We start from the raw sequence: 11,289 nt of genomic DNA on the forward strand, positions 1-11,289 counted from the left end.
AATAAAGAATAATATTCTATAATATGGATTATTATATTTTTTGATTTAATAGATATATGGTAACAAGGAAACAATTAAATAATGGTGATTGCCATAACATTCTAGTACAGTTTTGCCCTTTTTCAGAATTTGTACCTGTAATATTTGGTTTACAGTGCATATCGTTAACCACTATGATACCAACACTCAAAAACATCGTAAATGAACTAAAAAAAAAGGAATAATTCAAAGCACTTGCATTAAGCTTGCCCTTTGAAATTAAAACAATAATAACAATAATCATAAATAAAGAAAAATACACCGACATATCTTGCTAAAGATACAAAATCTCTGCAAGACATGTCAGACTTGGCATCAAAATAACATTAATTATAAGGAGCCATCCAATTAGGTCACATTGTTCCCTCTTAAAGAGTCAGAGATGGCTGAATGGAGCATATCAGGGGTTGTGATGCTGCTTGTGAAAGGGGGGAACCCTGCTGCGCAGTCTGTCTGTAGAAGGTCAAAATGATCTGGCCTTTTCACTGAGCCCATGTCACTTGCATCCAACCATGGAAGTGAATAGCACCAAATAAGAGGTTTAATAAGCTCCTTTTGCTGCTTCCATTCTTGTTCTTAGTTAGACTCAGCATGCATTTGATCCTGCAGAGGCAAATTTACATCCGTGGCATGAAAGGAGCTCATTTTCTTCCTTTTCATTGCTGATTCATATTGTAGCATTCACATAGCAGCTTGATGAGCTTTCTCCTTTCTCACATTGAAAGTAAAACTCTGCTCCATGCCACAAAAGCACTCTTTAAAACGCTTTTAAATGTTTTTATATATAATTTCCACTGACGTAAGAGTATAATATTTATGTTACAAATGACAAGGCCATCATTAATCTGTAAGAATTAACCATCATATTTTTTAATCATTTGATCTTTTATACTGAGAATAGTTATTTATGCATCGCATATCTTGATAATTGCTATTATTTATAATTATTTGTTTTTAAAAAATCAGTTATTGTTGTCTGTTGAAAAAATCATTAACTTAATTTTAATTATTTTATAATTCACATAAATCTATATAGTATAACCCGCTCTTAAAAACACCTGAATTGTTGTACTGCATCAAATTGATAAAAAAAATAAAAAATAAAAAAAATAAAATATATATATATATATAAATAACTGAGATACACCATTACTAATTTAACGACTGACTAACCTAACTCTAACTTTACTAATCATTAGTCTAATTAGGAACAGATGTATCAGAGTTTATTTATACATAGATATTTATATTTAGATATTTAGAGATAGATAGATAGATAGATAGATAGATAGATAGATAGATAGACAGACCATAAACTGACAACAATAAACATAAACTGCTGTTATATGAAACATGATTCTTCTCTGACACCTAGTGGTCTGATTCATCAATTACACATTTAAGGCATCAGTGGCCGGTTGCATAAACTTTTTTGAACAAGTCTTAAAAGCTAGTCATCTTTTTTTTCAGCTATATAAAAATGTAGATCTAATTTAAATCCGAAAAGTAAGATGGATTACCACAGAGTTTGTAATCTGTAAACTCTGGCCGTATAGATCTACTTTCCTGCAGAGTTTAGCTCCAACCTTGATCAAACTCGTCTGCCTGTAACTTTCTAGCAATCCTGAAGACCTTTAGCTTGTTCAGGTGTGTTTGATTAGAGTTAGAGCTAAACTCACCTCGAGGGCCATAGTTGAGAACCCCAGGATTACAACTTGGTTAACTGCTAACTAGTCAAACTAGCTCTTAAGACAGTGGTTCTCAACTCCAGTCCTGGAGAACCACTGCTCTGCACATTGTGTATGTCTTCCTTATTTAACGCACCTGATTCAGATCATCAGCACGTTAGAAGGGAGATCCATGAACTGAACTGAGTGCATCAGATAAGAGAGACATACAAAATGTGCAGAGCAGTGGTCGCAGGACTGCAGTTGAGAACTGTCTTAAGAGACAGTATTAGGGACAAATGATCACAATCAATTATCAGAAAATGATTGCAGTATATTAGAATATTCTTATATATATATATAGGATATTTTATATCAAATTTTATATAAGAAGGTTTTGTCTTTTTACTCAAACTCCGATACACTGTTGTAACAACTTGCCTGGTAACTAGCCCCAGTCTCCCCTGTATAGAGAGTGGGGATAATGTCTTATCCATTCGCTACATGACAGTAAAAACACACTCAGTTCTTCATTCGTATATGTAAATAAAAAAATTACAACACTGTCAATTACATAAACAAAATTTAAAAAGAGAGATCATTTTTTTGTCCAATGCCAATGCTTCCTTATTTCTATTTGTATTTAGTTTTAATGTACAAAATAAAAATAAAGCAAACAAAATATAATAGAGCAAATAAAGTTAATAAATAAGGTCAATAAAATTCATTGAGACGGAGCTTTTAAATTATATTTCCTACTTCAGCCACCAGATGACAGCAACTAGCTAATGAAAAGAAGTAAAACGACGTAACGCTCTTAGATTTGACAGTTACAAATTGCTATTAAAAACGTTATTTAACATACTGGAAACACATCCGTGACATATAAAAAAAAACATGTTTATTGGTACAGGTACAGTAACAATGTAGGCTATGTAGTCCATACGTTTTTATAATCAACAACAAGTAGCTAGAAACTGTAAAGACAAATCATGTACAGCAGCCTACAGCTTGATTAGACAATAAACAATTTAAGCAACATATAGGCTAGAGTTATTTTAGCTTCGGTATATGTAGGCTATAGGTTTATTTAACAGTCACAAATCGTAGTTGGCGCAGTGGCCCCTTTAAATGAGCGCCGAGCACTTTACAGAATAGGTACCAGAAGATGTTTTTGTTTTCTTTAGAAATGTGGATCAAAACAACGTTCTAAACGGCAACATTGGCTACAAAATCAGTCATTAAGCTACTGATATCCAGAGTTCATCGCACCTTCGCTTGTTCGTCCCGCTACAGCCTGCGTATCTACAAACAGCATCGCAAAAGGACGAAGAAGGTCAAGAGAACATGTATCGCTGCCGGGATAACGGGTGTTTCTGAATCGTCAGAGAAAACGACGAATGGAGAGGTTTGCTATTCGAGCCATCGAAGAGCAAAAGCAACTTAAACGCATGAAAAACAGAGAGGATCAGCCGCGTGGAATGTCCGCATCCCGTCTGTTCACCGGCGCTCGAGCATCTCTGTGCAGCAGCAGCAGCAGCAGCAAACGGAGCAAAACGATGCTCAGCCTGCGAATTAAAGGGACGGGGGGTGCGATCTTTTGATTTGTTCAAGTACTCTCTTACTGACTCCTCCTGTGCTACTCGGAGCCCATGTGGCCAAGCCCACTGGGTTGATATAGGTACCAATACCAGCAGGGGACCTCTGTGTAAAGGCTGGCATAGTTTGGAAGCACCAGCAGTTGCTGGTCTTTAGCATCTAGGTCTTACAAACAGAGGAGTGGAACACACTGAACGACACAAATAATCATGTCTCATGCTTGGGGTTATGGATCAAATGACGGTAAGAGCAGTTTTAAGGGTACTAAATTAATAATTTAGTCTTTAGTAAGTAATTAGAATTAAATTTATGTGATCATTGCTAAAAAAAGTGATCAAAGAACAGTTATCGCGATGCATTATGATTTATTAGGTTACTCTGTGGGGGAAATTATTATTAAAACAGAAATCAAATACAAGCAAAGTGCACTCTTATTAATGTTCTGGAGCAGTACCCTTTTAAAAGATAGCCTACTAATATGTACCATTTACATATAAATATTTACAGTTTAAATATTAATATGTACATTTAATGTAGTTTGCTCCCTTTAGGGGGAAATAAGGTATAAAAGTGTACCTTTTAAAAGGGTTCTGCCCCAGTGGCAGCTTTTGTACCTTTTTTGTGAGAGTGTGAGATAAATTGTGGCAGACTACTGTAGACTGTAAACAAAATGTTTTGTTGGTTTGTTAAGTGTGAATTAATTAAATAAATAAATAAATAAAGAGACAGTAATATGAATAAAACAATCTGGATAAATGCACCAACAAAAGTCATTTCTAAATGTCAAAGCATGAAAAAGCTCCTCGAAGTAACAGCTGCACGTATCCACTCCTTTCAGTGTACATTTGCTGACCTTGAATCTTGCAAGGAATGTAAACACACTTTTGTTGTGCATCTAGGCACTATCTTTTTATCTTACTGTTCCGCGTTTCATCTTTTTGTCATTTCAGGGCCAGAAAAGTGGGCAGAAAGCTTTCCCATTGCAAACGGACCCAGGCAGTCTCCCATTGATATCGTACCCACCCAAGCACAAAATGACCCTTCTCTGAAGCAACTCAAATTGAAGTATGACCCCGCCACTGCTAAGGGCATCCTCAACAATGGCCATTCATTCCAAGTGGATTTCACTGATGACGACAACAGCTCAAGTTAGTATATTACTGCATTTAAATAACTGTTGTTCTTTATTTTCAACCTCTTAAAGCAGTATTAAACCTAATAAGATGCAGCCGTTTAGGAATTTATTTATATATTTCACATGGAATAGGTATTTTCCATATAAACAAAAAAAAATCTTGACCAAGGGCGCATCAGGTACTCGCAGTTGTAACTATGGGTGCTCCAGAAAGGGAACAAAATGTATAAAATAATAAGTGGATCCTGTTGTTGTGTAATAGGATCCACTTATTAGGTATTTTCCATAGTCCTATTTTCATACAGTATTCATCAACATTCTGCAGATTTTGGTAGTGAAATTTTTTGGCTACACAGGGCAATGTTTTGGACCTTTTTAGCATATTCCTCTTTTGTCTTTGAACCTAATGAAAGTATTTAAAAGAAAACTGCAAGAAAAAACATTGCAAGAATTTTTTCTTTGCATATCGAGTGCTAAAATGAAAAGAACTAGTGCATCTAAATCTGTCAATCATTACGCATAGTATATAAACAGCTCAGCATTCAGCTACTGAAGTCTTTCATCACCACATCTCCTGCCCTATTTCTATCCATTCATTACTAACTTCATTTATGAAGTAGTCCTGGGTAGTTTTTAGTGCTCAAGTCGAGACTCAAGATTGAGCTCTACTGTATATCTCAGACAGCAAAGATTACATGAAATTGTGTGTTTCTCTTATTGTGTCCTTGTAGCCTACACTAGAACTTTTTCGCTCACTGAAATTCATTTCACTTTACTCTAGTTAATCTATACTGAATTAACAAATGCTGTAAAACCGTTATGTGAGCAGTGGATGTGGATGTGTTCTTTCCTCTGAAAGTGGAAATAAGGCACTAAGAGCTCTGTGTACTCAAGTGCTAATGTATTCTATTATGAGAGAAAGAATAGAGCCACATATCAATGCTGTATGCCATGGTCGGTAAATGAGAGCAACATGTGCTGCATTTTAATGACAATTTCAAGAGGGGACTCACACATATGCTTGGAAAAGAAACGTTTTAAACAGTGGTACAGAAATGAATAGAAAAAATAGAAAAAGTGTCTTAAACACTTTGTGCATACAAAATGCTTGCTGAAAAGAGAAGAAATAAGTAGCTATTGAATAGGTTAAGTAGTGAATACTGAACTGCTCAAATAATATCTCAAGTAGTCCACTCACATTAACATTTTCTAACAGGCAATCTGTCAGTCTACCAAAAAAGAAGAAGAGGTTCCATGTCATTAAGGATGCGTAATATATATTTGTACCAAATGATCTGATATTTGAGATTTTAATTTATTTAATTTATTAATGTATTACAGTTGATATTGGATGCTTAGGAAAAGTTAGGAAAAATTAAAAAAATATGCTCAGCAAGTCTGCATTTATTTGGTCAAAAATACAGTAAAAATTATTTAAAATAACTGTTGTGTATTTTAATATATTTAAAATTGTAATTAAAATAGAAAGCAGTTTCATGCTTCACATTATTAATATTTTACTGTATTTTTGATTAAATAAAAGCAGCCATGGTGAGCATAAGAGACTTAAATCCATTAAACTAATCTAAATTATTCCAAACTTTTGTAATATATCCAATATATTTAATTAAAATATATTTGGAATATATTTTGGAATGCAGCTCAAATAATATCTCAAGTAGTCCACTCACATTAACATTTTCTAACAGGCAATCTGTCAGTCTACCAAAAAAGAAGAAGAGGTTCCATGTCATTAAGGATGCGTAATATATATTTGTACCAAATGATCTGATATTTGAGATTTTAATTTATTTAATTTATTAATGTATTACAGTTGATATTGGATGCTTATGCACATTTATGGTTGATTTTAAGAGCCAACAAGGTAATATATAATTTAAATATTGGCCAGTATTTATACACATAAGTTAGGAAAAATTAAAAAAATATGCTCAGCAAGTCTGCATTTATTTGGTCAAAAATACAGTAAAAATTATTTTAAATAACTGTTGTGTATTTTAATATATTTAAAATTGTAATTAAAATAGAAAGCAGTTTCATGCTTCACAATATTAATATTTTACTGTATTTTTGATTAAATAAAAGCAGCCATGGTGAGCATAAGAGACTTAAATCCATTAAACTAATCTAAATTATTCCAAACTTTTGTAATATATCCAATATATTTAATTAAAATATATTTGGAATATATTTTGGAATGCAGAAGTGCATATATCTTATATTATCTTTATATTTTATTTGCATTGCTACAATGCAATACTTATGAGATCTGAGAATCTGAAATACAGTTATACAACATTAATGACTAATGATTTTTAGTGCTGTTAAATAAACAACTGAATGACTGAAATAATTTTTTGTGTGTGTAGCTCTGGCTGGAGGTCCCGTCACGGGAATATACAGGTTGAGACAGTTCCATTTCCACTGGGGAAGCAGTGATGACAAGGGCTCAGAGCACACCATTGCTGGAACCAAATTCCCATGTGAGGTAATGAGACTCTCTCTCTCGCACTATCGCTCCCAGTACCACATTACAACTGAAGAAACCTTCATTATACAGTGTTGTGGTTCAGGCCATTCTAATTCTTGAATGTCTCTCCCTTAAAACGAATTATAGCTCGCTCACTGCTCATGAATATTCTTGTGATGTTCTCTCATTAATTTGTTAATCCCCTCTTTTAAACACGTTGAGATATTAAGCTAATTCAGTGTGTTTTTCGCAAATACTGAATGTTTCATAACACGTCTCCTCCTTTCTAAAGCTTCATCTCGTTCACTGGAACACTAAGTACCCAAACTTTGGAGAAGCTGCCAGTAAGCCTGATGGCCTTGCTGTGGTTGGAGTTTTTCTCAAGGTCAGGATTTCAGCCAAAAGCATTTCAGGATTTGCAGTGATTAAGTGATATAAAATGATGGATATGTTGTGTGGTTTTGTTTACCAGATTGGTTCCGCCAATTCAAGACTTCAGAAAGTGTTAGATGCTCTTGATGACATCAGATCAAAGGTATTAACATACTAGCTGTTAATTATAATCTTTATGAACTAGGATATTTACTCCTCCCACTTGCCTTTAGATGCTTTTATTCTTTTACAATATGTCTGTTTCTTCTCCAGGGCAGACAGACTACATTTACCAACTTTGATCCTAAAACCTTGCTGCCCGCCTCTCTGGATTTCTGGACTTACGAGGGGTCTCTGACCACACCTCCTCTACTGGAGAGTGTCACCTGGATTGTTCTGAAAGATCCAATCAGTGTTAGTCCTGCTCAGGTACTTCATCATCATACTTTATCTATGATTTCACATTTTAATTTGTGCAGATACAATTATATACAGACATATAGTTATAGTCCATATCTTTAGTATCTTATGCTATCTTGGGTCATTGTAACATGATTACGTCCACACATTTTTTGTTAATTTGTAAGGGGAATATGTTTTTTTGCTACTTATTGAGTTGATAAGTTAATAAATACCCAAATCAAATACGGTCTGCTTTGTAGTATGATAACACAAATGGGGTCTCAGCATTTAACGTCACTTCGGTGCTCCACATGTTTCTGCTTCTACAAGATTACTTTATCTTAAATATAGTGCTTGCCTGACAGTTAATATCACATTTAAGTCAGGCTTGTGCCTTTAAGATAGAAACCAACACCCATACATTACATTGCATACATATCTTCATTACTAGAGATGAAATAGGGCCTCATTGCAGTCTAGTCTTGTTTATATATGAAGGATCACAAGACTGTCAGGATCATGGACCTGTTTTATGTTTTGCCCCTGTTTCTGTTCATGTGTTCCCTTTTTTGGTCATATCCCTGTCCTCGTTTAGTTAATTAGTCATTCTGTGCACCTGTGTTAAGTAATTATCCCTTGTATTTAAGTTCCTGTTTGTTCAGTCTTCCTTTGTCGGGTCTACTTGTTGTAAACGTCTTCCTTGTGCTCTTTGACTCCCTGTTGGATTATTAAAGACTCTCGTTTTTGTGAAATCTCCACATCTCCTCGTTTCTTCGTGCCCGTGCTCCAGCGAATTGTGACAGAAGACCCGACCGAATACAGTTACCTCCGTGTGTTCCCTCCATTTTTGTTTCCGTTTTTCCTCAGTGTTTTTTGTTTCCATTGTTTCTATGGATCCCCTCTCCCATCCGGAATACCTCCTCCTCCTGCTGGAACAGGGGGAGAGATCGCTCGAGGGCCATACCAGACTGTTCCTGGTCATTGCTGCTCTAACCAGCTACCCGGACCATGCGCTCTGTGCGTTCTATGATGCCAGTTTGAACATCTCGTGCAGAGCGCTGTCATCTGAAGATGGTCCTCGAGCGAATTTCACCGCCTTTGTGGAGTGGACACTGGCGAGAAATGGATCTCCGTTCCTCGCCGGTTCCCAGGAGTTTATCGCCAATAGCTGCAAATGACGTCAGTCAAGGTGTGTGAGCCAACAACAATGCCCGCCACGAGGGAGAAAGTCACGGATGGTGTGAGCGCGGAGAGGAGCTCCGCCCCCTGCACCGTGGCTGAGGGTGAGCTGTGTATAGCGCGGCGACTATGCCACACCGAAGAGGAGAGGGCTCCCGGTCCTAAGTCATCTGGCAGCCCTTCTGCTCGTCCTCAGCCCACTATCTATGTGGTGCGAGCTCCGTGGGACTGCCACCCTCCAGCGTCGCCGTGACTGGAGATTCCCTTGACTCCGCCTCCAGCCTCTAAGCTCCGGACTCCGCCTCGGCCCGTTGACCCGTCGGCTCCACCATGGCTCCTAGCTGCCTTTGACTCCCTGTTGGATTATTAAAGACTCTCGTTTTTGTGAAATCTCCACGTCTCCTCGTTTCTTCGTGCCCGTGCTCCAGCGAATTGTGACAAAGACACTGAAGACTGGAGAAATGTCTGGAGTAATGTCTGCTTAAAATTCAGTTTTGCCATCATAGAAATAAATGACATTTTAAAATATATTAAAATAGAAAACAGTTATTCTGAATTGTAATATCACAATATTACTGTTTTTTTTTCTGTATTTTTGATCAAATACAGCCTTGGTGAACATAAGAGACTTCTTTCAAAATATTAAACAAATATCTTACCAACCCCCAACTTTTGAATAGCAGTGCACACTTATTTTTGATTAAGGTGGCATTACTACCATAAAATTTATGGTCCAACAATTAAAAAAATATTACAAAATACAATATTTTGAAAATATTGCACAAACCTCACTGACCATGTGATAATAATGTGTCAGAGCTAAGTTTGGTGTAGCACAATAATTAAGAAGTTTTAAAGCTTGTCTTGAAAATGCTGCTTCAGCAGGAACATGAGAGTGACATTACGCTAAAAAAAGCCCTATTCATTACCTTTCTCTGATGTAGACAGTGCTGTTAGCCTGCAGGGCTTATTTTAGTCTCCAGTGGTTAGTCAGAACAGTCTAACGGCTGCCCGGAAATTCTGGCATGTGCTCTATGAATGGGCATGAAGCTAAATATAGTAAATAAAGGGTGTAATAAAGCTCTGCAAGACTGCCAACAACACACTAAACACCACAATCCAAGAGAAAATAATTGAACTGTCTCTCTCTCTATGTGTCTGTTCTTCAGATGGCTAAGTTCCGTAGCCTTTTGTTCACATCTGAAGGAGAGGCATCTTCCTGCATGGTTGACAACTTCAGACCCCCTCAACCTCTCAAGGGGCGCAAAGTCCGTGCATCCTTCAAGTAAACAGCAGTATGGATGCCACAACCCTCCCACTGCCTTCTGATCATGGTGCTTTTGACTGGTTCACAAAAACATTCCCAGTGAAACTGCTACTAAAATATAACATACCCTTGCTTACATTGCAGTGTTGATAACAAGAAAGCTGAATCTGCTCTTCGAAAACGGTCTGTTTTTGTCATAAATGCTTATATTATTACTTAACATGAAAAATAGTATTTAAAATGCTTATATACTCAGTGCTTAATAACAATGGCAGCCCCAGCTGTAGAAACATTGGTTTGTTAACTAAACTGGACAAATGGGAGAATATTTAATTCCCTGTTCATCCCAGTTTGTCTTTGATTGCTCCACTTCACGCTTTATTTCTAGCTTTACAGAATTGTACTATACTCCATGTTATTTAATAGGAAAGACATCATGGTTCTTGTTGTGTTTATGGCAATGGGTGAATGTCAGTTAAATGTTTAACTGGCTGTATGTATTGAAGCTGAAATACCTACAGGAAAGCACTTATTAACAGCAATATTTGTGTTTTATTATTTAATTATTTTAATTTCTTTTAAAATTAGTTTCTAAGAATGTTGTACCATGATGTTCTGCCATAGATACTATGATATAGATTTTTCAAAATGAAATTGAGCAGTATTGTGAACAAATATTATATGTAAAGCAGTCATATATTAGGAATTTTATCAGCAATAAATTAATATATTTTAAACTATACTTCCTATGATTGTTTTCTGTCCACTGCACAATGCATCATATTAGTGATATACATAAAATATATAGTTCAGTCATGAAACTCTAGATGGCGCAGGCGACTGGTTGTTAACGTAACCGATGATATTCAGAGAGTTAAACGACTTGGCACAAGCTGATTGGTTTATGCTGCATATGCAGCCAAAGAGCTTACTGCCTTCTGATGTTAACATCAGCTGTAATACATAACTGAGTTTTTTATACTTTACAAAAAGATCAAACCTAATTAACATTAGTTAATCCATTAGGTATCATAAATTAACAATGAAAATAATTTTGCACAACATTTACGTAATTTAATGCTACTTTATAAATATACTATCACTCAATTTTATTACTACTTGATCATTATATATTAGT

At 35.9% G+C, this 11,289-nt stretch overlaps 1 protein-coding gene across 1 annotated transcript; it reads left to right on the top strand.

The window, feature by feature from the left end:
• Positions 1 to 3,406: 3,406 nt before the first annotated feature.
• On the top strand, positions 3,407 to 10,872 carry LOC107755757 (carbonic anhydrase). The gene is made up of 7 exons (XM_016572652.1): positions 3,407 to 3,548; positions 4,256 to 4,453; positions 6,831 to 6,949; positions 7,224 to 7,316; positions 7,404 to 7,466; positions 7,577 to 7,732; positions 10,054 to 10,872. Exons 1-7 carry the CDS (start codon positions 3,515 to 3,517, stop codon positions 10,171 to 10,173), a joined length of 783 nt encoding a protein of 260 aa, XP_016428138.1. The 5' UTR covers positions 3,407 to 3,514; the 3' UTR covers positions 10,174 to 10,872.
• Positions 10,873 to 11,289: the final 417 nt, after the last annotated feature.

The sequence above is a fragment of the Sinocyclocheilus rhinocerous genome, unplaced genomic scaffold, assembly GCF_001515625.1.
Source record: "Sinocyclocheilus rhinocerous isolate Xijiao unplaced genomic scaffold, SAMN03320098_v1.1 scaffold8711, whole genome shotgun sequence".
NCBI classification, from domain to species: domain Eukaryota; kingdom Metazoa; phylum Chordata; class Actinopteri; order Cypriniformes; family Cyprinidae; genus Sinocyclocheilus; species Sinocyclocheilus rhinocerous.